At 46.1% G+C, this 25,169-nt stretch overlaps 1 protein-coding gene across 7 annotated transcripts in view; it reads left to right on the forward strand.

Annotated features, from left to right (window-relative positions):
• Positions 1-25,169, forward strand: part of MYH10 (myosin heavy chain 10) — a 129,895-nt gene that overhangs the window by 45,997 nt on the left and 58,729 nt on the right. For 3 of the 7 annotated variants that reach the window (XM_053892662.1, XM_053892665.1, XM_053892667.1), the window contains exons 6-13: positions 12-41; positions 5,819-5,911; positions 16,867-16,930; positions 18,794-18,892; positions 21,338-21,481; positions 21,735-21,830; positions 23,355-23,473; positions 24,097-24,249. In XM_053892662.1, the coding sequence (XP_053748637.1) occupies positions 12-41; positions 5,819-5,911; positions 16,867-16,930; positions 18,794-18,892; positions 21,338-21,481; positions 21,735-21,830; positions 23,355-23,473; positions 24,097-24,249 (798 nt within the window). The remainder of the gene's footprint in view (positions 1-11; positions 42-5,818; positions 5,912-16,866; positions 16,931-18,793; positions 18,893-21,337; positions 21,482-21,734; positions 21,831-23,354; positions 23,474-24,096; positions 24,250-25,169) is intronic. The other 4 variants (XM_053892663.1, XM_053892666.1, XM_053892664.1 and 1 more) reach the window with 2 other exon arrangements.

Here is a 25,169-nt window from a genome sequence, read left to right on the forward strand (position 1 = left end):
GTAACAAACAGCAGGAATCGCCAAAACCAGTGAAGCATCAGGCAAGTGCTTTTGTTTATGCTTCTTAGTCTTGAATGTTTGCGCTAATTTCTGTCTCTAGATTGAGTCTCTATTAGAAACAAATACCGGGAGTTGTGAGTGAAATTTACTGCAAAAAAGAAAATTTGATTTTGAAAATGTGTTGCTTAGAGACATCATCTTTTGCGAGCAGCAGCATGCCCTTTGGCTTTAAATGTGTTTTCGAGACGAGTTTGAATATTTCTCTACCCTTTTTATCATGACATTGAATCACCTGCTGATGAAGCCTTGAACCCTCAGGGTTTCGTGTGTCAAATGCCAGATGGAACGATTTCAATTTTTCTTTAAATACACAGAAGCCTCGCTTTGGGCCATACGTTAAATTTTTGAGTTTGGGGCTGCAACTCTAAAGTTGTACCTTTTTGGATTTACACATTTCTAATAAAGTTTTTTATGGCCCGTATGTATTTTAAGCTGAGGGCCTTGTTGATATAATATGTAAAGTTATCCTTTGTTTATCCAGGGCAAGTGGTGGAGGAGTGTTATTCTTACTGGTTATCGAATGCTCCCCCCTTCAGGCTCCACAGAGCACAGCCATAGAGCCTTTCCTGCTACCCTGGAGGAGAGGGACATCTGTCCTGGACTTGACCCTTTCCCTGGCACTGGATGGCTTCGGTCTGGCTGTCTGCCACAAGACAATGAAACAGAGCTAATACGAAGCAGGAAAGGATAATGTTCTAGAAATGACTTACTAATATAAAGAAATTCTTAAGTGTCTATAGGAATAGTCCTATAGACAAGATTTTCAGAAACCCTCCTTAAAATTCTCAAGATGTTCTCAGACAGCAAAGCTGTGCTGACTAAGGCCCTATGACGTTCTGTCTTCTCCTTCAGCTGTAGAGAGCAGATCATTCGTACAAATAGGAAGGGTTCACGGAATCACTGTTGTCCTAGAGGACATTTAAAGGCTCTTTTGCCGACTGCAGAAGGAACCTCTAGACCAGAAATTAGCTTTTCTCTGTGTCTTTGAGGTACTCGCTAAAATGACCTGTTAATGTGCACTTGGGTCACTAGTGAATTAGCATTAAATAACTACTGTACAGATCGGGGTTTTCCAAATTCCACCACGGAATCCGTACACCATTACTGTTAACGTTTTGTTTCGATGTCATTTTAAACCACAGAATGGATCGCTGTTGTGTGAGTAGCATGCCTACCCCTGGACTGTACTTTGGGTCGGCTCCATCGACAGGGGGCACGTTTTCCCAAAGACGGGCAGCGACAGCTTCTCTGGCCATGCCTCCCTCCCTCCGTCATTGATTTGCATGTCCTGCTGCATGAACTCACTCTGCACAGATCTCTGGGGCTGCTTTTCCCATGTTTATTGTAATAGTAGTCTAGTCCGGTGGGGGCTGTGCTTGTGTTTCTAGAAGACTGAGAAGAACACTGGTCCTCGGTTTTTCCTCCCAGCCCACTTGAGGACTAGGAGATGCTTGTGGGCGGCAGTGACCCTGCAGAGGGTCCCGTCGAGAAATGACTTCTTTGCCCACAGTCGCTCCCCCTTCCCGGGCACCCCCTCACCCCATTTTGAGAATGACTGCCAGCAAGCAGTCTGTACTTTGCAAGGTGTTTCATTTGGTTTGACATCCCTGGTTTGTGAATTTACATTGAACGTTACAGGCAAAACTTAGGCACCCAGGAACCATTTGTATACATTTCTAGCCTTTTGTCACTAGACACAGTATGTGTTGTAAGAACAAGGGAGGGGAAGGCGTTTCGAGGCTCCTGATTTGGGGAGTCCTTTATTTGTCTCTCTCTCTGCTCATTCCTTGTTTTTTTTAACAGCTTCATCAAAATTTAATTCACACGCCATAAACTTCACACATTCATACAGTTCGGCGTTGTTGTTTTCACTGCACTGAGTTACACAGTTATCCCTGCAGTCAACTTGAGCGCGTTTTCATCCCCCCAAAAAGAAAGCCATTTGGAATCACCTTCCATTTCCTCCCAGTCCCCAGAAATCATCAACATACTTTCTGTCTCTGCGAATCTGTCTGTCGTGCATAGGATACATGAACGGAATCCTGGCATTCTTTCCCTTTGCGTGATGTTTGCACGGTTTATCCGTGTCGTACTCCATCCCTCTCCTTGGCTGAACAGTATTCCCTTACGGTAGGTAGGTCCCACTGTGTTTATCCATCCATCTGTTGGCAGACATTTTGGATTGTTTCCACTTGGGGGCCATCTTGGACAATGCCCCAGGAACATTTGTGCGTAGTGTTTGTGTGGACCTGTGTTTCCCATTCTCTTGGCCAGGCACCTGGGTGTGGGCCAGCTGGGTTACCGTAGTATTCGGTTTAACGCTTGAAGGAACCGCCCTCCATTCCCACCAGCAGTGCATGAGGGTGCCCCCATCTCCTCGCCAGCACACGTCCATGTCTGTTTTAGCCATCCGGGCAGGCTTTTGTGCTTACCTTTAAAACTTAATCATTATTGTGGAAATAGGAATAGAAACCACTTTTTAGAATTCGGGCCACAGTGGTTAAGCAGTAAACGTGAAGTGTTTACCTGCAAACTTTGGATACACTTTTTATGACCAAGTTCAAATCCTACTTGGCTTTGTGCCCAGCCAGCTGGAGGCTGTCTGTGTGCTGGGCTCCCTCACCATAGGTCGCTGTTACAGACCCTCAAGAGTCTGGCACAGCGTTCAGTGCTACGCCAGAGCCTGTATCTAGGGCAGAGTTAAACACCAGTCAGTGATTTCTAAAACCTAACCGTCCCCGAAGAAGGACTCCTCCAGGCCAGCCCGCCTGCCCCTCCAACTAGCGAGTCCCCCACCTCTGGATGGCAGCTTCCAGATGACTTCCTGTCTGCTGCTCTGAACGGCCTCAAACTGAGAGGATGGTGACAGCAGGCCCAAGTGCAGAAAGTCGAGCCTGCCAGTTGAGACGAAGTCTGGTTCTCAGCGTGACGTCGAGCTGTTGCCACCCACGTTCAGCCCTCTTGTGGGCCCTGGGACACCTACATCTGTACCCAGTCATGCCCGCAAAGCCCAGCACAACCCCAGCCTTGCTGGCTCAACTAGAGTTTTCAAAGGGCTCTCTATTTTTTTTTTTTTTTTTACCAACTGCAAACTCCTCCTCTATCATATCATAGGTAGGTATTAATATACCATATAATAAACGGAAGGGTATAGTTTTCATCATGATTGGTAGGCCTTTAAAGCATCATAGAATTAATTCTAAATACTTAAAACTGTAAAAACAATTTCAGTAGCTAATGCTGATTAGTTTCCCCTACATTCCCAAAGACCTTTCTCGTTATCATATAGAATAATCGAAACCAGGGCCACTGCTCCTCCAATTCTGGTGGAAGGGTTAGCACTTAGTCACTGTCCCCTGATGGTTTATAACCGGCTTCATAATTTGGTTGAGAGAGGTTAGCACCATTTAATCAAAATGTGAAATTGCACAGCACAGAAATGATCAAATTCAGCGGTAATTTCTTAATTTAAGACCCTTTTTGTGTGCTTTACGATGACAGTTTTGTGTTCAAGCTTTTTGTGATTCATTGAGGAGTTACTGAGAGCTTTGCTTGGTCCCATTGATGTCACCGGCCCATTAGGAGAAAAGTAATACCACAACCCTGCTGATAACATAGTGACCCCAACAGCAGAGACACAGAAGCGGCCCAGTCGGCAGGTTCTATGGAGACAGTGCGGACCCTTCACCCGATTCTTCCTGCCAACTTTGGCTCAGCACCATCCCCTCCCGAATGCTGCTAGAATATTTCAGGACCTCTGCTGCCACAATCATTCAGCAAACACTCCCGGAGCATCCTTTTGACCTGACACTGAGCTAGGTTCAGGGGATACAGCCAGTTTATTAAAAGCCAGCAGGAGAAAGGATGGAATCCGTAAATCACACACATGAGCACACCCACATGCACTCACACACAGAGAAAAGACTCCTTGTAGCCACATCTAGGGAGTATTAAAATGGGATATGCAATACTTTACCTCCAAGTTAGGAAAACATTTGAAAGGTGAAATGTCACTGAAATTATTTTTATTAGGATTTGGCGGGATGATAGTGTGTAATTCTAAGGAATCTATATTCTGTCTAGTTCCTAGATCTAAGTAGCAATAGATCTTCAGTGCAAAGGTAGTGCCCCACTTAGGAAAATTCAGTGTTTTTCTGACGGTTTCTACATTCTGATCACAGGCTGAGTGAGGCAAGAAGCATTCTAGAGCCTGATTTTTGCAGAGCTCGTACACCCAGGGCTTTGCAAGATGCCAGCCGTGGGCACAGTGATGTGGGCGACTGCTGACCTGGGGAAGGGCCCTTGTTAGATTACAGAACGATGCCCCTTAATGATGCCTCTCAGTTGTTAAAAATGGTTGCCGGGATACCACGTTTAAGAACCCTGGGAAGCCTATAATGTTTAGGAAGCTTTACAGCAGAAATGTGAAGTCCATAACCTGGGAGACTAACGCTACAGGGAGCATATTATCAAATGCCAGGAAAGGAAGTTCATCCCGCAGGTCTTAACGGGACTGGTTCCTGCCTGGTTTCAGTTGAACACCATTGCAGACTGCACTCAACACCTGTGAAGATCTGGGCAGTTCAGATCAGTGCTGGAGGGCAGACCTGTGGGGGGAGCGTATCTCACTGGGTCCTGTGCCTCCGGAGTACTTTCCCACCCTCGTAACGGAGCGAAGGAGTCCAATTCAAGAGTTAAACGCCAACTCCATGTATGGTGTTATATTTGTTCTTTTTGGATCTCATCATGCAACGCTCACATAGCAACTGGCCGGTAGTTAAGATCCTTGCAGGAGGATCCTTTTCTCCCTCTGCTCAGAGAATCACATTTGCTAGTGGTTTGACATCCCGTCTTTAGGTCTAGAATACTGACTGTGGTATTTTAAAATACAGGGGTAAGCTTTGTGTTTGGAAAAAGCAGATGTATCGAAGTTCCTATGATACACTCTAAAATTACGTTCCAGGAACACACCACCACTTTGTAGTGCTTTCCGTGGCCAGAAATAGCATCTTGCTTTCTCATGCAGCTTCTTACTGTGTGTCATGATTAAAGCACATATTAATATACTTACATCTTTTGTTTGTGGAACCTGTTTCCTAGCCGAATTTGCACATAAGTAAAGACACTGCATAAAGCCTATATTCTATCACATACTCTATAGTAAGCGTTGTTAAATTTGAGCAAAAGTCAGCAGCATCCCCATCTCCATCCTCCCTGAAAGTGTCAGTGAGGACATCATCCTGTCGGCATCATTAGGGTATCATGTGCAACCCTTGGAAAAATGACACATCTACCACTAGGATAGTGGTTATTAGAATTGTCTGCCTTCAGTCATTGGAGCAAGGCAGTATAAAAATAAACAGAAGTGTAAGTATTAATATGTCCTTAATTGAAGTGTCAAGCTGAATTTCATTTCATGAAAACCAGTTTGTTTTCTTTTCAAAATTCTCTGCCTAATTTACATGCCCTGCCCTCAAATTGATCTGTTTAATGTGACTTTTTCTTCCCCTTCCGATCACTTTATACATGCTGTTTTTCCCTTTAGCAGAGCCTAATATGACTGAGAATAAAGCCACAAAGGTTACGAGATGGCAAACAGAATGAAAACACTGAGGAAGAGAGGAAGTTTATTGTTTTGTCCACTCCACCCCCACCCCAGGATTGGAGTCAAGATGTTAGATTAACCTAATCTGCTTTTATTTGTATTTGTGTGTGTGTGTGTGTGTGTGTGTGTGTGCATACGTGTAATGTCTTTTAGGGGGAACTCGAACGGCAGCTCTTACAAGCGAATCCAATCCTGGAATCATTCGGAAACGCGAAGACCGTGAAAAATGATAACTCATCTCGTTTTGTAAGTATAAAAGCACCCGAAACTTATAATTTCTCAGATTTTTAGTGAAATGTCTACTGTGATCCAACAAAGAGAGTACTTGTCTTCCTAGATTTTAGGGAGAGGCTAATAAAGGATGTGGTACAGAATGATACAGTCCTGTAGAAATGTGATTAGTCACATGTAACTTGCAATCTTCTAGTAGTTTTGCATTTTAAAAAGGAAAAAACGTGAAAGTAACTGTAATCCTGTATTTGCATATGTAATTGTGTATTGTACGGGTAGATGATCAGGTAGCCTCTCGGAACTTCTTCGTCTTTGGGGATGGTCTACAATACGTGCTGCCGAGCGGGCACAGAGCTTACATGAGGATGCATGTGGAGTACTTAGCACAGTACCGGGAACGTAAACGCTCCACAAACCAAGTTGGCATTCAGTGTAGTCAGCTGTCCTTTTCATACTTGTTGTTTCTCCGGGGATATGGATGTCAGAAGAATGCAACAATACGATTACTTCTCTCTCAAAATTACTTCTCTATAAAAATACTCCTCTATGAAAATAGGGCTTTCTTAATTCCTGGAAAGCTCTCCCCTCTTCCTCCATTTGACCAGCTGTGACCGTTTGCATGAGGCTGTTCTCCTAAGCGGTATGTCCCCTGTCCAGCTACGCCCTATTGACGTGTCAGTGCCAAATCTTCTCTAAAATCATATCCAGCAAAATGGGCGTGCCTGCTGTAAACTCCTTGCCTTGAATTATAGTCCTCAAGATTCAGTTAACCATTTTCCACAGATTGGAGAGGGTCTTCAATTACAGTTATTTCTACTTAAATCATTAGAGTTAATTCTATGTTTTTCCTCCCTCCTCCCATCCTAGAAGTATTTGTACAATTCAAGGCCACATCAAAAGAGACTTTACTAATGACTCCTTCATGGATAATCTGGGGGAATCTAGTATCACGGTGACATACTGTTCTACTCTGAGTATAATGTGAAGTCCTGGCGTTCATGTTGATTTTCTGATGGCCTGGGTTGTGTGATTAGTGGAAGCAGCCAGATATGGAATCACAGAGGACCCACTGAGCCCGAAGGTAGCTAGCTAACCCTCTGTAGGAGTTGGTAGGACTGCCTTGATTTTCTTTGAGAGGCTGGAGGTCCAGGGTTAAGGTGTGGCAAGGTTGGTTTCTTCTGGGGTCCCTCTCTGTGGCTTATAGATGGCTATCTCCCGGTGTCCACGTGGTCCGTCTTCTGTGTGCATCTGTGTCCTGTTCTTTTCTTGTGAGGACACCAGTCGTGTGGGACTAGGGCCCCAGTGACCTCATTTTAACTTAATTATCTTTGTAAAAACCCTCTCTCCAAATATAGTCCTGTTCTGAGGCAGTGGGGGGCACCTGGGTGGCTCATTCAGTTAAGCATCCAACTTTGGCTCAGGTCACGATCTCGCAGTTCTTGGGTTTGAACCCCATGTCGGGCTCTGTACTTACAGCTCAGAGCCTGGAACCTGCTTCAAATTCGGTCTTTCCCTTTCTCTCTGCCCCTCCCCCGTTCATCCTCTGTCTCTCTCAAAAATAAATAAACATTAAAAAAAAATTTTTTTTTAAAGAATTTGAGATGGGACACGACTCAGCCCATGGCACCCAAAGAGGTAGTTCGAGTGCGAGAGGCTTTCCACATTATGGAGGAAACAGGAACCTATTTGTTTGGAGTATTGTTTATTCCTAGTAAGATAATCGCTTCATCCAAGTTCATTAGGTCATTATTTTAGCTTTTTACGGACAGAGTGGAGTAACAAATACGCCTGTGTCAGGAAAAAGCATAGCTGTGACTTTGGGGTTTGTAAAAGATCTGGGGAAGCTGAGGTTCACTTATAGGGTTTTATCATCCCCTGGGCCATCAGCACTGAGCCTGAGCCACATTTAAATCTTCAATTCTTCCTCCTGAAAGCCCTGAGTTTAGCGGCTGTATCACGGGATAGAAGACACAGTGAGCTACCAGCTTTGGTATGTGGATCTCCATGCAGATTTACAAGGATTTCTTAGTGGAAAATGCTTTATTTTACTACATAAATCAAGTTACCAGTCTTTTCTGATTTCCCCTGCCCCAAACCACACTTTAAATTCAGGAGAAACTGTTTTGTGCCTGTTTGTCTCATCTTTGCCTGGAAAAGAAATTATTGGGGCACCAGGGTGACTCACTTGGTTGAGCATCTGACGTGATCTCGGCTCAGGCCATGATCTTGTGGTTCATGAGTTCAAGCACCACGTCGGGCTCTGCACTGATGGCATGGAGCCTGCTTGGGATTCTGTCTCTCCCTCCCCCCCCCCCCCGCCCCTTCCCTGCTTTGTCTCGCACTCTCTCTCTCTCTCAAATCCATAAAAACCTAAAAAAAAAAAAAGATAAATTGCTGCCATCCGGTCCTTTGGTAAAGACTATAGTGAGTGCGTTACTAAGCAGTAAGGACCCATGTGCCTGCCAGCGTTTGTACGTTTGGGACATGTGGAAATATGATTCCGTATTAGTTACCTGTTGCTGTGTAACAACTTACCCTAACCCTGGTGACTTGAAACCTGGATCATCTCCGCTTCCATGTGATGGGTGGTTCTGACTCGGCATCTCTCGTGAAGGTGCCACGAAGGTGCTGTTGTTGAGGGCTGCGGTCACGTGAAGCTTGATGAGGCCGGAGGCTCTTCTTCCAGACTTACCCGGTTAGCTTTTGGCAAGAGGCCTTAGTTCCTCCAAGGCATTCCTCACCTCAAAGACCTCTCTATAGGGATGTGTGCTCATGACATGGCAGCTGGTGGTCCCCAAGAGCAGATGATCCAAGAGAGCAAGACAGAAGCCACACAGTGTTCTTTCCCATCTTAGAAGTCATGGGCCAACGCTCTGATGTAGTTTGCTGGCCACAGAGACCAACCCTGATACAGCGTGGGAGGGGACTGCGCAATGACAGCGGTACTGGAGGTTGGGGGTTACTGAGGCCATCTCAGAGGTTGGCTGCCGCACATACATCATTAGAGAGATTTCCGTATTGACAAAGGCAGGTTATAATCTGTAATTTGCAATACTCTGGATTAGTGGTTCTCAATTGGAGACCCTCAGGGGACATTTGGTAGTGCCTGGAGGCATTTTTGGTTGTTTGGTTTCGGTGATGGGTAGAGGCCAGGGATGCTGCTAAACATCCAACAGTGTACAGGATGGACCCCAGGACAAAGAATTATCCAGCCCCAAATGTCCATTATGTCGAGGTTGAAAAATCCTGCTCCAGCTTGTTTCTTGAAATTAGAGTCTGAATCAGGGCGCTTGGGTGGCTCGGTCGGTTAAGCATCCAACTTCGGCTCAGGTCATGATCTCACGGTTCATGAGTTCGAGCCCTGAATCAAGCTCTGTGACAGCTTGGAGCCTGGACCCTGGTTTTGGATTCTGTATCTCCCACTCTCTCTCTGCCCCTCCCCTGCTTGTCCTCTGTCTCTCTCTCAGAAATAAATATACCTTAAAAATGTTTTTTTAATTAGAGTCTGAATCAAAGTAATCGCTTGTCAAAATTTATTTGCAAAGTAATTACTATACACAAGTCTCCTTAAAGCTTATTATTTATGCATCCTGTTCCGAAAGTGCATGTAAATAATTCTGGTAGGAACTTGTTTTACATCCTACTGGCAGGAAGAACTTCTTAGGTTGTCTTCTAGCAAGATCCTTCCAGCAAGAATACCTACCCAGTCTAAATCCTCAATAAACCCTGTTTGAGCTAGAGTTCCACCTCCCAAAGGTCTTATTCTGCCTATTCTATTAAAAGTTAATCTCCTGGGGCGCCTGGGTGGCTCAGGTAAGTATCCAGTTCTCGGTTTCAGGTCATGATCTCATGGTTTGTGAGTTCGAGCCCTGTACGGGGCCCTGTGCTGCGGGTGCAGAGCCTGCTTCAGATTCTCTGTGTCAAAAATAAATAAACTTAAAAAAAAATTTTTTTTAAGCTTATCTTTTAAAATATTTTTCATTAAGGCAGTGTTCCTACACATAGCTAGTTCAGCTGAGAAACAAAAATGTCTTTAAATTGTTGACTTGGTTGAGTGTCTGATTTCGGCTCAGGTCATGATCTCCCGATTTGTCGGTTGGAGCCCCACTTTGGGCTCTGCTGACGGCACAGGGTGCGCTTCGGATCCTCTGTCTCCCTCTTTCTGCACCTCCCCACTCATGCGCTATTTCAGTAAACATTTAAAAAAATAAAAATAAAATAGTTGACTTTGGGCTGTAATTCTTAGGAAGTCAACTTCATATTGATATTTATAGGATTTTTCAGAGAAATAGCATAGCCAGCTACTAAACTATCCAAAGGCGTTAACCGCACCAAGCTACAAAAGTAGTTGATTTTAGTGGTTCCATAAAAAAATAGCAGAGTGAGTGGCCGCACGGGCTGTCGGGAGCTCAGCTAAGTCGAAGCCTCCCTGTGAAGGTTTCTGTGGGCGCTGCCGCCACCAATGCTTTGCTTCTCGCGGCGTCAGCGGGCGGCCCCGTGTAGGCCCGTCTTTTAATCACATGTTCCGGAATTTCCATCTCGTGCACTTCGGCTCATTACTGAGCTCCTGCCCTTTGCCAGGCCCTGTGGTGCCGCCTCGTTCTTGCCGTTTGGCGGTCTTCGTGGTTTTCGCAGCTTTAACGTGTTCCAAATGGAACCTTTTCTATTCAGAATGTGCTCCTTCCGTCTTCTGTCACTCTACGGTGCCATCAAACCTCCCGGCTGCGGGAGCATGAAACGCAACGACGAAAATCCTTCCGGACTCCGCCTTGCCTCGTGGCCGGTGTCCAGACTGGAGTGAGCCCTGTGGGTCGCTCTTCCAGAACGTACTCCCAGTCTGTCCACGGTTGCCCATTTGTGTGTCTCCCGAGCACCTGATCGGGTTGTTCGTCCATCGCTGCCACACAGCGTCCTCGCCACCTGCCTCACCTCGCTCCTCGGCGTCTGTGGGCGGCCGCTGTGTGTCGTGCGGGAGCACGCGGAGTCTCGCGGGAGCGCGCGGAGTCTCGCGGAAGGACGTCAGCCTGTTCTCGCGATCCTTCGTTCCTGGCACGGCGCCTCGCACGTGCGCGTACGTAGTGGGCGTCTCGTAGTTACGGAATGGGCTCGGTTAGGCTGCGGCGGCCTACTAGGTGCCGCCCGCTCTTCCAGGCCCCGGGGGCGTCTCCGAGCCCCTGGCCTCCTCAGGCTCCGCTGCATCCGGGCCTTCAACCTCCGGGCACTGGTGACCACGTGCGCCGGGCCCTCTGGGAACACGCGGGCCCCGAGGCTGGACGCGTGGGCCGTCTGAGATCCATGAAGGGACGGCTGTGTGGCCAGGACAGGCGGGGGCGGCGCCCCGCGTCCAGCCGGAGGAGCGACAAGTCGCGGAAACGGCGGGTGGACAGGGGAATTGCGCCGAGTCGTTATTTGCGGTGAAAATGCTTGAAACTACAAACTCCCATCAGCTTTTAGAGTCCATTTGTTTCCATCTCTTTGATCTGATAGAGACGAATCATTTCCTGAGGATGATCTTTTTCTTTCCAAGTTGCGAGCACATGGTCCGTATTAAAGGGGATTCTTTGAGGAGAGCATTACCCTTAGGAAAATAATCGTTCACGGTTAGCCCCGGTCTGTTTGTGGAGAAGTCAGATGCATTCCAGATGGAGGCGGTTTGTGTGAGATGAGTCTCTCGTAACGGAACTTTTAAAACGGGGACTTCACTTTCTGCCTTGTATCCACAGATACATCTTGCATCTAGCAGGAAGCCCTCTGTATTTGTGCAAAAATCTTTTTTTCAACCCCAAACGGAATTAAGCCATTTTGGCAGTCCCCAGTTTCATGTGCCTTTTTGGTAGATAATGAGCCTCAGTAGCGAGAGCCCGGTAAAGGCCCCGGTGCCCTGCCTACCGCTGGGTTACCAGATGACCGTGAAAGCCAGCCAGGGTTCTGCACCCCCACGTGTGCTTCTAAGCAAGCAGACACTAAAAACAGTTTGTAAGTAAATTGAATGCACTCACTGCTGTCTCTTTAGTACTCCCAGCCCTTCCCTAAAGATTCGCCGGGGGCAGATGTGACCATGTCAGCGACAGAGGACAGTTTGCAGCGGGAAACCAATCTGGCATCGAGCCCAAGGCAGCCTTCTCGACAGACACGGCAGCTTCCGGGCCTTTCTGGAGTCTTAGCACCTTGTTCACACCAGACCGGGGGTGTCTATTTCCAGTCAGTCCACGTTACCCCCGGAATCTTTATATCCGTTACATACTACGCAACAAGACCCCTTAGTTCACGTGAAGACCCATCTTGTTAATTAACGAGCTTCTGGTATAGTTCGGGGGTCACCGTAGCTGAAGCCGTGGACACCGCCATCTGGCCTCTGGATTAAATCTCGCTCGTTACTCTAGATCAGGCACTAAGGGAACCTGTCGTCAGGGGAGCATAAAGGGGCCTGCAGGTGCCACTTTGAATAGCTGCTAGCCCAGAATGCCGTGTCTCTGGAAAACAGTGGAACCGTTTCCCTTGTAGCCAGGAGGTCAGGATCCAGTTGTGGTGTGTCAAGGACCAGTGTTGTTCGTGGTAGTTTTACTCCAGAGAGCTTGCAGATAAACCAGCACGGAGCCTCCCTTTAATTACCCTGTGGCTTCAAGCAAACTAACATACTTAGAAACTGTAAGATTACTCGGCTCCAGTGGTACTCCTGCGAAGCTTTCTCTGTCCTAATCGTGTGACGCTGTTCTCTGTGTCCCCATAGCCCCTCTCTGTCCTTTGGAGGGGCCCTGCCACCGTGTCCCTCAGGTGTCGAAAGAGCACAGCCTCATGATTCTGCTTCTACTCGGGGCCATTAGGTCAGCATCTCTCAGTGCCATGGTCGTACGATGTGTGCAAAATGGTCATTTGTATAAAAGTAGTACTCGTGTAACCTTACAAGAGCCTGTCTCAAAAGAAGACAAGTTTTCTCTTGTTAAAAAAAAAAAATCTACGCAAAACTTCCTGTCCCCACTCCCCCCCCCCCACCCATAACAGAACCCACCACCCAAGTGAGCAACTTGTCATTTTTGTTTTGTGACTCTGAGTAGCAGAAAAATGCTAAGTGTTCTCTAGCAAGCCCTAAAAGATGGATTTGCGTTGTGGTTTTATTTATTTATTTATTTACTTATTTATTTTAAATGTTTATTTTTGAGAGAGAGGGAGAGAGAGAGACAGAATGCGAGCAGGGGAGGGGCAGAGAGAGAGAGAGTGGGAGACATAGAATCGGAAGCCGGTCCAGGCTCTGAGGTGGCAGCACAGGGCCCGACGCAGAGCTTTGAACTCACCCAACGGTGAGATCATGACCTGAGCCAAAGTTGGACGCTTAACCGGCTGAGCCACCTGGGTGCCCCTGCGTTGCGGTTTTAGGTGGAACGGAAAGTGTTGTTAACCTCACAAAGTTCGGTGATTTAACATCAGCTTTTAGGCCAGTGGGCGTTGTGGGTGCCGGTGACAGACGCCATCTTGATTTCCTAGAAACCTGTTTTCACGTGTTCTGTTCTGTTGCCCACATACGCCCAGTCATAACTGTCAGACTTGTGGTTTAGCCTGTGTTGGAACGGTTTCTCGTGTAGTCAGAGGCATTTTCTACATGGCCCTGCTCTTGGTCACAAAAGGCCTTTGCATCCTACGGGAATCGTGCTTCTCCCCTCCCTCCTGAACACTCTGGGCGTTAACAGCATCTGAAGCAGACCCTTCATGGAATGTCCGTTGTGGTGGGTGACATGGCACCCCTGGTGTTACTGAACCAGCCGTGCATTCCCAGGCAGAACAGGGCTTTCAGATAACGTGAGGCAGGATACTTCCATGGTGGTGGGAGTGGAAGACCCAGGAGGAGGGCACAGGGGCTTGAGGTAGAATTTACTTGCCTCCCCCATCATTTGTTGGTCCTCCAGCAGGAAATAGCATTAGATTTCCCCACGTGCATTCTCTTTTTCATCTTGTTTTCCTCACTTGGTTTGCAGTTTTTTTAATTGGAAAATTGGGTGAGTTCTCTGTGAATACGCATGATATTGAACAAAAAAAAATAATGGGGACACTTGGGTGGCTCAGCAGTTAAGCATCCAACTCTTGATCTTGGCTCAGGTCATGGTCTTGCAGTTCTTGGGATCCAGCCCTGTGTTGAGCTCTGTGCTGACAGCTCAGAGCCTGCTTGGGATTCTCTCTCTTCTTCTCTTTGCCTGTCCCCTACTCTCTTGTTCTTTCTCTCGAAATAAAGAAATAGACATTTAAAAATGAAGTATGATTTTAGTGAATTATCCTCTTGTTTTCAATTGCAAAAGGCAATATTACTGAGGTATAATTTGCACATAATATAGTTCAAATTTTTCTGCGGTAGCATCCCAATACATAAGTACTCGTTTTTTGTACATAAAGCAAATATTTATGTGATAAATGTAGGCCTAACATGGGAAAGGTGAGAAGGGTCCTGGTGGGTAGGAGCATGGGTGGGTGGACTGGACACCCCGTAGAAGGGTGTGGGCCAACGTGTAATCTGTTCGTAGTAAATAGAAGGAACTAATTATGTTTTTTAAATTTTAAATTTTAAAATTATTTACAGGATCCTAAGATATCTTCCTTGGTGATTTATAAAAATTAAGCTGAGTTTTGCATCAAATAAAATTCACCCTTTTTAGGTGTACAGTTGGACAGGGTTAGACAAATGTGTATTGTAGAGAGCCCAACACCGTGGCCCAGAGAGAGCATTTCCTTCCCTTGGGAAAGCTTCCGTTTGCCTTTGTGTAGTCTGTGTAGCCCGGCCCTGGGAACCACTGATCTCTTTTGTTTCCATGGTCTGTTTTCTTCAGAATGTCCGGTGAATGGGCTCCTACAGTATGTAGTGTGTTATGTCTTGCTTCTTTTGTACAACGTCCGTCCACGTTGTTGGGTATTTCACTGGTTTGTTCCTTTTTATCACCCAGTAATATTCCACTGTGTGAATGGACCACCATGTCCTTGACCATTCTCCACTTGGTGGGCATTTGGGTTGTTTCCACTTGAGGGCTGTTGAGAGTCAAGTGGCTTTGGACATTCATGCGCAAGTCTTACATTTCTCCCGGGTCACTGGGATTGGGATCGCTGGCACATACGGTGACTTAGGTTTCACTTTATACGAAACTGGCAGACTTTTCCAAAGTGGCTGTACCATTTTGTATTCTTACCAGGGTGATAGGAGCCTTCTGGTTCTGTCTCCTTGCTGGTCTTGCTTCAAAATGTCAGCCATTTTAGTGGGTGTGTGCTGGTATCTCTTTGTGCTCATTTTATTTTGCTTTTCTCGAATAACCGACGACGTTGAGCATCTTCTCATAGACTGTTGACCATTTACGTATCTTCTTTGACGAAATAACCATATAAATATTTTCCCCAGTGTTTTCCTTGGGCTATTTGTCTTGTTAACTGAGTTGTAAGAGCTTTTTAGTTATCGTGTGAACAAGTCTTTTATCAGGTAGGTGTTTTGCAAATATTCTCTGCCAGTGTGTGGTATCACTCTTCATTTTCTTTACAGTGACTTTTGAAGAAGTTTTAGATTCCGATGAAACCCAGTTTATCTGTTTTTAATTGATAAGCCCTAAAGGTTCATGCTCTTTGCATTCTTTCTAGGACATCTTTTTCTGCTAAGGTCATAAATAAATGATGGTCTCTTATTTTTGTTTTGGAAGCTTTACAGTTTTAGCCCATCCTTTTAGGTTTGTGATCTCTTTTGTGTTAACTTTTTTATATGGTATGAAGTGTCTAGGTTCTTTTGGTTTCATTTTACACATTTCTCAAGCACTGTTTGTTGAATGGATTGGCTTTCTCTATTAAATTATCTCGGCGCCTTTTGTTGAAGGTGAGTTGACCGTTCCCATGTGGTCTATTTGTGGACTCTCTTCTGATCCCTTGATCTGTATCTCTAGCCTCCCACCAATACCAATCTATCCTAATAAACACAGCTTTCTGAATTCTAGTAATGTGAGTCCCTGAGCTCTGGTCCTCTTTCTCAACATGGTTGTGATTTTTTTTGTCCTTTCCGTTTCCCTGTAAATCTTGGAATCAGCTTGTCCATTTCCCCCCAAGGAAAGCCCTCCAGTCCCTTGACCATTTATTTGGGTGATGAGCGAGTGTATAGTGTTTACATCATTGTCATTGTTAAGTTTCTTTGTTTTGCAAAGGGTTTAATTTGGCCTTTATATCTGTATTTATAGGGGAGATACTTGCTTTTTTTTTGCTTTCTTGTTTTTATGACAGCTTTACCGTTTGGGGTATTCCATATTACAGTAACTTTATGAAATGAGTTACAAAACAATCCGTTTTCCATTTCCGTAAAACAGTTCTGTGTGTCGTGGGGAGACCAAGTATTCCTTAGGGATTTGCAAAACTGTTACACCAGACCAATCCGTCATTTTTTCAAGAAGTAATTCTATTAGGGCCGAATGCAGTGTTCCTTTAATGCTGTCAAATGTCTTTTATCTCAGATTATGTGGAAGAGCTTCTTAAAAGTTCTAAATGATTAGGGTCTCGGGGCGCCTGGGTGGCTCGGTCAGTTAAGCGTCCAACTTCGGCTCAGGTCATGATCTCACAGTCCGTGAGTTCGAGCCCCGCATCGGGCTCTGTGCTGACCGCTCAGAGCCTGGAGCCTGTTTCGGATTCTGTGTCTCCCTCTCTCTCTGCCCCTCCCCTGTTCATGCTGTGTCTCTCTCTGTCTCAAAAATAAATAAATGTTAAAAAAAAAAAGAAAATTTTTAAATGATTAGGGTCTCATTTTTACTATGTCACAGTCCAGGAAGGTAGCCTATCCGATTGCTGCTTTTTTGGGAACTTATCCAGGCTTTTTCCTTGTCTTTCTATTCGAGGCAGTAATTAAGACCCATGTTTGCAACCAACTGATGGATACTTACCGGGAGGCACTGGCTTGTTACTTTCCTACGGTGTTCACACCCTCTGTGTCCTTACTTACTTTCAGTTTTCTCCTGATTTACTTTCAGGGCAAGTTCATCCGCATCAACTTTGATGTAACCGGCTACATCGTTGGGGCCAACATTGAAACGTGTATCCTTTTCCATAACTGCATAATCCAAACCGGAGAGGCGGTTGATCTTCCTCCGGCCCAGGGCAGCCCCGTGTGGCATCACTCCCACTCCCCAGGTGATCAGACTGAAGCCCAGAGGGAGCACGACGTGGTCAGACACTTCCAGCTACTGAATGTTAATGCCAGAGTGTGGTGGTGGTGGTGGTGGTTTTTCATGCCAGTCCGTACCGTGTTCACACAGCCGGGGTAGAGGAGAGTCCCACTGAGGGGAGAATCACCTGCACTTGAACCCAGGAAACGTTGGCGCGGTAGGAGAGCCTTGAGGTGAGCACCTCCTATTGAACTGCTCCTGAGTCCATGTTGGGTTAGCCCTTGTTTACCGTCTGCTCACGGTATTAGTGGGATGGGCATATACCCCCCCCCCAACAAGCCTTCTGCAAGGGCACGGTTCCAGTAGTTTCAGTTGGCGTTACGCAGAATGTAAGTAGAGGAGAAACAAATGTCAAATACAAAGAGTAGTCCTAGAAGTTGTCATCTGCGTAGAAGGGCCTTAAGAAAAGAGAAGTCTGTGTAGAATTACTTCGATTAAAGAGGTAAGGGGCACCTGGCTGGCTCAGTCGGTTAAGTATCTGACTTCAGCTCAGGTCATGATCTCCTGGTTCGGGAGTTCGAGCCCCGCGTCGGGCTCTGTCTCTCAAAAATAAATAAACGTTTAAAAAAATTAAAACGGAGGTAATAAAATGGAAAGGATTCCAAATGATAGTGTCCCAATTAGGAAGGATACAGGTGACAGTTCTCTGCTACCTCTGACAAGTATCAGGGACCCTGTGATAGAAGTACAACCTTTCGATCCCTCGGGTAAGGGATAATTCAGAATTGTATTTTACGTCTCCAGATGCGCTCAGAGCCAGAAAGTACAAGAAACACTTGGAAATGACCGGGGAATAAATCTCGAGTTTCTTCACCTTGGTCCTGCCATGGCAGCTTTCCTGTAAACGTATTTTCCACCAAACGTGGACGATGTGTTTGGGATAATCTAATTTACAGAACGGATTCACTTTGGTGAAGTGAAGGGAGAGCTGACTTCAGAAGAGGTGGTCATCTTCCAGAGCAGAGAAACGGAGATTGTGTGACAGCCCAGGGTGACTGTCGACCGGAGACCCCACACGGGTCCCAGAGATGCACCCCAAACGCACAGGCGGGTGTGCTGTGGTCTGAAGTGCAGAAGCAGGTTGGGGGCGAGCCGCTGGCGTGTGGGAAGCCCGGGCAGAGGGGTTGTGGCCGGCTCTGGACAACCAGCACAGGGGGCCGGTGGTCAGTCTGGTCAGGGCCATCTCGGGGTATTTGGAAAGTGGATGTAGAGGGACCGGAGCCACTTGTACGAGGCTGTGTGTGCCAAGCTCTTGGGGACCACGGTGGCCAAGCACACATCCTGAGGTCCACCTGAGCCCTGAATTCTGTCCCTGCACTCATGAGCTATGTTATTTTGAGCAATTTCCTTTGTGCCTTGGCTTCTTTGTTCATAAAGTTGTGATAAACTCCCAGGAGGCTTTTTCAGCCTTCAAAGGCTTGAGCTCATTTTCTATAGCTTCTTAGAGTTCCTTGTTTAGTGCTGTGTTCTTTGACTATAACCCAGATGAGGGGTGGGGGGGGGGGGGGGTTGACATGAACACCCTCTCGGTCCATGATTCCCGAAGATTAGTGAGGAACGTGAGTGCATATATTTTCTTTCCTTTTTCACTTATAGGTTCTAATCATTCAGAACGGTTCATCGCAGGAGGGTTAGTATATATCAGAGAAAGAAAACGTTTTACAGATTAAATTCGTACAGTCACGGAGAGAGGGCCACCTTTTCAATTCGATCCTTAACCATCTTCGCTCAGACCTTCTGGAAAAATCTCGTGCTGTCCGTCAAGCAAAAGATGAGCGTACTTTTCATATCTTTTACCAGTTGTTATCCGGAGCAGGAGAACACCTGAAGTGTAAGTTCACAAAGTTTCCTACTATTTTGTATTTATTTGACTGTCTTTTCAGTATTATGTTTTTTGTTGTGTTTTTTTTGAAAGAGAACATTTTGGGGAAACAGTACAGTTGACCCTTGAACAAAATGGGGGTTGGAGGCCTAACCCACCCCCCAACTTGTGAGTCCCCAGAACTGAACGACTGATCGTTGGCTGCTGCCTGGGAGCCTCACCGATAACCAGTTTGTTACACGTACTTTGTAGGTTGTATACACCATATACTGCGTTCTTACAACAAAGTAAACTATAGGAAGACACACTAAGAAAATCACAAGGAAGAGAGAATACATTTATAGAACTGAACTGTCCCCCCCAAAAAAAAACCTGTGTGTAAGTGGACCCGTGTGGCTCCTCCCTGCGATGTCCGGGGTCGACCGTAGTTTCGTACACACCAAAATGAAAATGAAATAGAACTTCCGTGCCACGGGTAAATACTTTTTAAGTGGCGGTTCTATAGATGGTGTTACGTCATCTTCTGTACGTTTGTTTCTTTTCTTTAAAACACTTTTAAATTAGGGGTGCCTGGGGGGCTCAGCTGGTGGAGCGTCCCAGCTCCTGATTTCAGCTCAGGTCGTGATCTCGCAGTACACGGTGGCAAGCCCTGTGTCTGGCTCTCGGCGACAGCACCGAGTCTGCTTGGGATTCTCTGTCCGTCTCTCTCTCTGTTTCTTTCTTTCTGTGCTCCTCCCTGGCTCTTGTGCGCACACTCTCTCTCTCTCGAGATGAATGAAATAAGCTTTATAAAGAAAATAACATAAAAAACGAAGAAGTTTTAAATTAGAAGATACACATTTTTATACAAGTTCGGTTTCAACATTTATGAATATAAAAAGTAAAAAAGAATAAATTGATAAAATCGAGTAAATATTCTTATTCCCGGGTTTATAACCAACATATACGTTTATGCTTCCACTCATACTAGATGGAGCTTATGGTGGACTTTTATGCATTTATTTTGTCGTGAATCCTAAGGGCTGGAAGCATAGGACTGGCTGGGGTAAAGTTCCGAGTCAGAGGTATCTGAGGGAGAAGGAAGGACGTCCGGCTTCCTGGTCTCCTCTGAAATCGGCACTGAAAATTCGGCGCTCCTCCTGTGCGAGAGCAGACACCTGCGTCGTATCCCCTTTGTCACCTGGGCTGTAGGCTTTTGCTCACGCAGACATCTGTGGAAGCGTTGAGCCCAGAAGTGAGAGAAAGGACCCGTAAGGGGAAAAAAACATCAGCAACAAATAAAGAGAGTAATTGCACTGAGAAATTAAACATCCGAGACGATACGGTCCGTAATGCCGAAGAAGAGAACTCCCGGGCTTTCAGACCGGCAGTAACTTCAGTCGCAATGAACCAAAAAAGTAAGATCAAGGTGTTAAGAGAAGGAGAGAGGAAAAGAGAGCAAGCGGTACCCAGTAGAGGTTAAATGTGAGGTAGGTGAGAATTCAGTGACAGGACAGAAACTCTCGGCAGAAACTCCTGGCAGGAGAGCACATAACATCGAGTGTGAAGATAAACAGCTGTATCTATTCTGACCCCTCCTGAGAAACCTCCTTCTGGTCTCCACACCTTTGGCGAAAGGATGCGTTAAGTTCTAACTCAGGGCCCCTAAAGTACAGGTAGTCGATGGGGGCGGCTGCTTTGATACTCTGTCATAAATATGGGCTGCACATCACTCTGAGAAGCAGATTTACCACCAGACAAACGGGCTCAGAGGGTTTCGGGGCACCGGCCTGGCTCAGGACCTGCCTATTCCACATTCTGTACCTTCTACATCTGGATCTTTACGTTCGTGTCGTCTTCCTATTGACCCCGTAACATCTGCTGTAAACTACTTCGCTAAGATAAAATTACAGATTATAGGGCTTAAAAACTTTCCCTCAAAAGATGGCTACGCTATTTAAATGTGAAAACAGTAAGGCCTAGTTATCTGGAAAATGTGCATCATTTCCCGGCTACCGATTTCTTTTCTTTTTTTTTTTTTTAATGTTTATTTTTGAGAGAGCAGGAGGGGCAGAGAGAGGGAGACAAAGGGTCCAAAGCAGGCTCCACGCTGACAACACAGAGCCTCATGTGGGGCTCGAACTCACAAATCGCGACATCGTGACCTGATCTGAAGTCGGGCGCTCAACCAACTGAGCCACCCAAGTGCCCCGGGCTACTGATTTCAAATATCCTATAAGCCACTGTCCCAGAAACTGCAGTTGGAATGTTTGCCGTTTCCACCCTCGTTTTCCCTCCTTGATAGGATGGAAAACTGTATGCTTTTGAAATGAGCCTATGAAGAAAAAGTGTGACAGGAAGAAGTGGAGGGTGTGGGCCACGTCTCCCGTGATCGGCCCAGCCCAGCGTGAAGGTGGGGGTGCTTCGTCTGTTGATGGTTATTTATTAAACCGTATCCGTTATGTTTTCTCCTAGCTGACCTGCTCCTTGAAGGATTTAACAACTACAGATTTCTCTCCAATGGCTACATTCCCATTCCGGGACAGCAAGACAAAGATAACTTTCAGGAGACCATGGAAGCAATGCACATAATGGGCTTCTCTCACGAGGAAATTCTCTGTACGTGGGTTTTCCCCCAATTCTGCTACTCGCTTAAATAAGACTTTAGCACAGCCAGCGGGGCGGGGGGAAGAGCGTAAACTAGGAAATGACAGAGAATCATGAGAATCACCCATAATTGTACAAATTCCTGAGACCTGTGTTACTGAAGAGCTCTTTACAGCTAATTTTTAGCATAAAATAAATGAGAATACGTCTCTGCTGCAATTTGATGCAATAATTTTATTTTATTTTTCTCTGTATCCATGTAAAGCAATGCTTAAAGTGGTATCTTCAGTGCTGCAGTTTGGAAACATTTCTTTCAAAAAGGAGCGAAATACTGACCAAGCGTCCATGCCAGAAAATACAGGTAAGCTGACCAATATGGTTTTATTTGTTTATGTGGTTCGTTGTTGTGCCACGGCCACAGTTGTGTCGTGCGGTTTGTCGTCATGTTCCCAAGCACAAGTTGCCAACTCTCCGTAACGTAAAGAAGTTCTCTGTTGTGTCTGTTTAAACATCCGGCCGCATTTCTTCACAACAACGTCATAAAGCTCAAGTTGTACTTCTCACGCGCCAGGTGACCAGTAGATTTTCTCTTTCCTAGGCTGTGTTTCATTTTACTTCTGGAACTTTTTGATTGAGCCTGGCCCTTTGAAGTAGATAGAGTCTCAGAAAAGGGAGTAAGACAGACAAAACACACATCATGCAAAAAGATGTGTTTGTCAGCATTTTAATGGGGAGCGGGGAACCCAGGAACTACTTTGAAATATCCAATCAAATGAAGTAAACCAAGATCTGACCCCACCATCAGGTATATTTTTTTAGGCTCTGAAATGTCATTTATCATTTTAGCAAAGGGGTGTGGTCCGTTGGCTTTTTGTGCTTCTTTGTGTTTTTCAACTTCCCGTCCAGTACGTACACGCATGCATTCGTACACACGTTAACTAAAAGGGGCCAGGACCTAGAGGTCGAACCAAAGCAGTTGGTACGAGCCAGTGGCAAGAGCCACAGACCGAAGGAAGAAATGCCCTCTGCGGCACGGCCTGTCCTGCCCACACAGGACTACTGTCCAGTTGCTGACAACACGTGTGGATTGGTGGGGAGGGGGGGTTCAGGTCTTTGCCAGTAAGAACTTGGGTAAGTTCTATTCCCGGTGTAACTTAAAATGTGCTTTATCCTTATAGAATTTTCTTATTTTAACACTTAATCAAAAATTAGAGGGGTGCCTGTGTGGCTCAGTCAGTTAACCATCTGACTTCGGCTCAGGTCATGACCTCGAGGTTCGTGAGCTCGAGCCCTACGTCAGGCTCTGTGCCGACACAGTGGAGCTCGCTTGGGATTCTCTCTCTCCCTCTCTCTCTCTGCCCTTCCCCCACTTGCACTCTCTCAAAATAAATAAACCTAAAAAAATGAGAATAATTTTCACACTTGTTAGAACTTGGCGGTGTCCCCAGTGAGCGCGTGAGGAGGTACGTGCCCGGCTGCCGAGAACAGTAGTAACTGAATGAGCTGTTTATTGAGTGCTCGCTGTTGGCCATGCAAATTTTTAAAAACCTTTAGGTTTCTTGCCTACTAAATATTATTGGGATCATTATGCACGACCAGTTATCCTGGTAACATGATTTAAATTAGCATAAATGCTATTTTTCTCATTCTGTGCATCATCCATGGGTTCTAAGACTCCGTAACTTACGCTGAATTACCCAGAGTAAGTAACTGCTGCCTGTTCCTTCTTACCTAAGGATGAGTGGTATTCATTAGAAAGGATGAAGACCTGAAACCTGTCCTTTTTTAAGACTTATTCAGTTTATTTCTGGAGGTTTCTTATCGAACGTGTTGTGACTAGCTCGTAGGTAGAAGCCTAGTACTTAGGAAACGTTTTATGCTCTAGTTGCACAGAAACTCTGCCATCTTCTGGGGATGAATGTGATGGAGTTCACTCGGGCTATCCTCACGCCCCGGATCAAGGTCGGCCGAGACTATGTGCAGAAAGCCCAGACCAAAGAACAAGTGAGTTTCACATTGTTACTGCACATTTGTTTGAATGACAAGCTATCATCAGAAGACCTTCCTATTGGCAGGTAACAGACCTTAACAGAAACTCTGTAACAGGTGTTTCTTGGTACTGTGTGTTGTTTTTTCTCTTGTATGGTTTTCTCCAGAAAAAATTTTGAAGTGTTTTTTTTTTCTAAAGTAAATTTGAAATATCACCTCAGGTTTTCCCCAGGTAGGTAATCATCCAGCAGGACAAAGCTATATAACTTTGGAAGCCCGCTCAGCCGTAGGGCGCGCTGCTCCCGGGTCCCTGTGTGGGTGGCCCAGCACCAAGAATGTGGGCGTCGGATCCACCCGTTTCGTGGCAGACTCCTTTAAGGCTGGGCAGACGGGCTGCACAGAGCCCCAAGGGCCCAGGAAAGAGTCTATTTTTCCTAGGCATCTTCTCCCTTCTCGTCAGTAGATCATCTCCAGTTTGTTTACCTGTACCCTTAACTGCCGCTGTGTCAAATGGAGACAACGTTAAGTAGCAAAAGCTATTTGAGTTCTGGGAACATTATAGAGCATTAAACTCCAGATAACCGCTAGTCATGCTTTGTAGGCGGTTTCCAGAATAAAAGGTTGTCGTCTAATTACAGGCAGATTTTGCAGTAGAAGCACTGGCGAAAGCTACCTATGAGCGGCTCTTTCGCTGGCTCGTCCACCGCATCAACAAAGCTCTGGACAGGACCAAGCGTCAGGGCGCGTCTTTCATCGGAATCCTGGATATTGCTGGATTCGAAATATTTGAGGTGGGTCTTTCTCTCTCCTGCTCTTCTGTTTATTCTTTTAATAAACACGAAGGCTCGCTCTGTACCGGGTGCACTGCAGGCACCGGGGCTATAATGGCAGATGAGCAGGTGCGGCCAAATTAGGGTGCCGTGAGGAGGAAGTGGGGGGCCCAGTCACAGAAGGTGTCTCGGGAGCTACAGGTAAGCATACCTGAGGAGGAGAAGCCCCCGGCCTCTGCGAGTTTTCCTACGTGATGGGAGTAAGTCAGTGATCTTGTATGGGAGAGAATTTGTCAAGTGTTAGAAAGTGCTAGAAAGCCGGCATGGCTACACCTAGCTGACCGGAGAGCGAGGGCTAGCAGACACAGACGGAGATGGTGCTCTGTGTCCCGAAGATGCATCACGGGGTCTGATGATAGATTTTGGCGTATTTTGCTGTTGCTTCGACTGGCTTTCTCCACGCCCTCTGCATCCATCCCGTCACTGGTTTGTGGTCACAAGTCTGCTGTGGTTGTGCCAAAACATTGATACAATTTCAGTCTCCTAAAAATTTACATCTTTATGTCTCCTTTGATGGACTGACTCCACGGTGAGGCACAAATACTAAATTAAATACTCGTGGGACCAGTGTGATATCCTGGCCACCACGGGGTATGGAATTGCCTTAGCTTTAAAATGAACAACTCAGACGATCAGTCTGGCCTGAGCAGATCTGAGATATGTCACTGGGGGGCGCAGTCTTAGCCACTGAGCTGCCGCTGTCGCTGTAGGAGATTGCTTGAATATGTACTGATCTGTGGAAAACTTGAGAAATCATGAGAGGTGGCTGGGCATGTGTCGCATTAAAAAAAAAAAAAATTTGTCGCCTTCTTCTACATAATCAGAAGGTACAATGAAAGAAAAGATCCCTGATTCCAGCCGCAACAAAAACGGATGAGAGA

This window comes from Panthera pardus, unplaced genomic scaffold (genome assembly GCF_024362965.1).
Source record: "Panthera pardus isolate Hobbes unplaced genomic scaffold, ASM2436296v1 HiC_scaffold_3, whole genome shotgun sequence".
Lineage (NCBI taxonomy): Eukaryota > Metazoa > Chordata > Mammalia > Carnivora > Felidae > Panthera > Panthera pardus.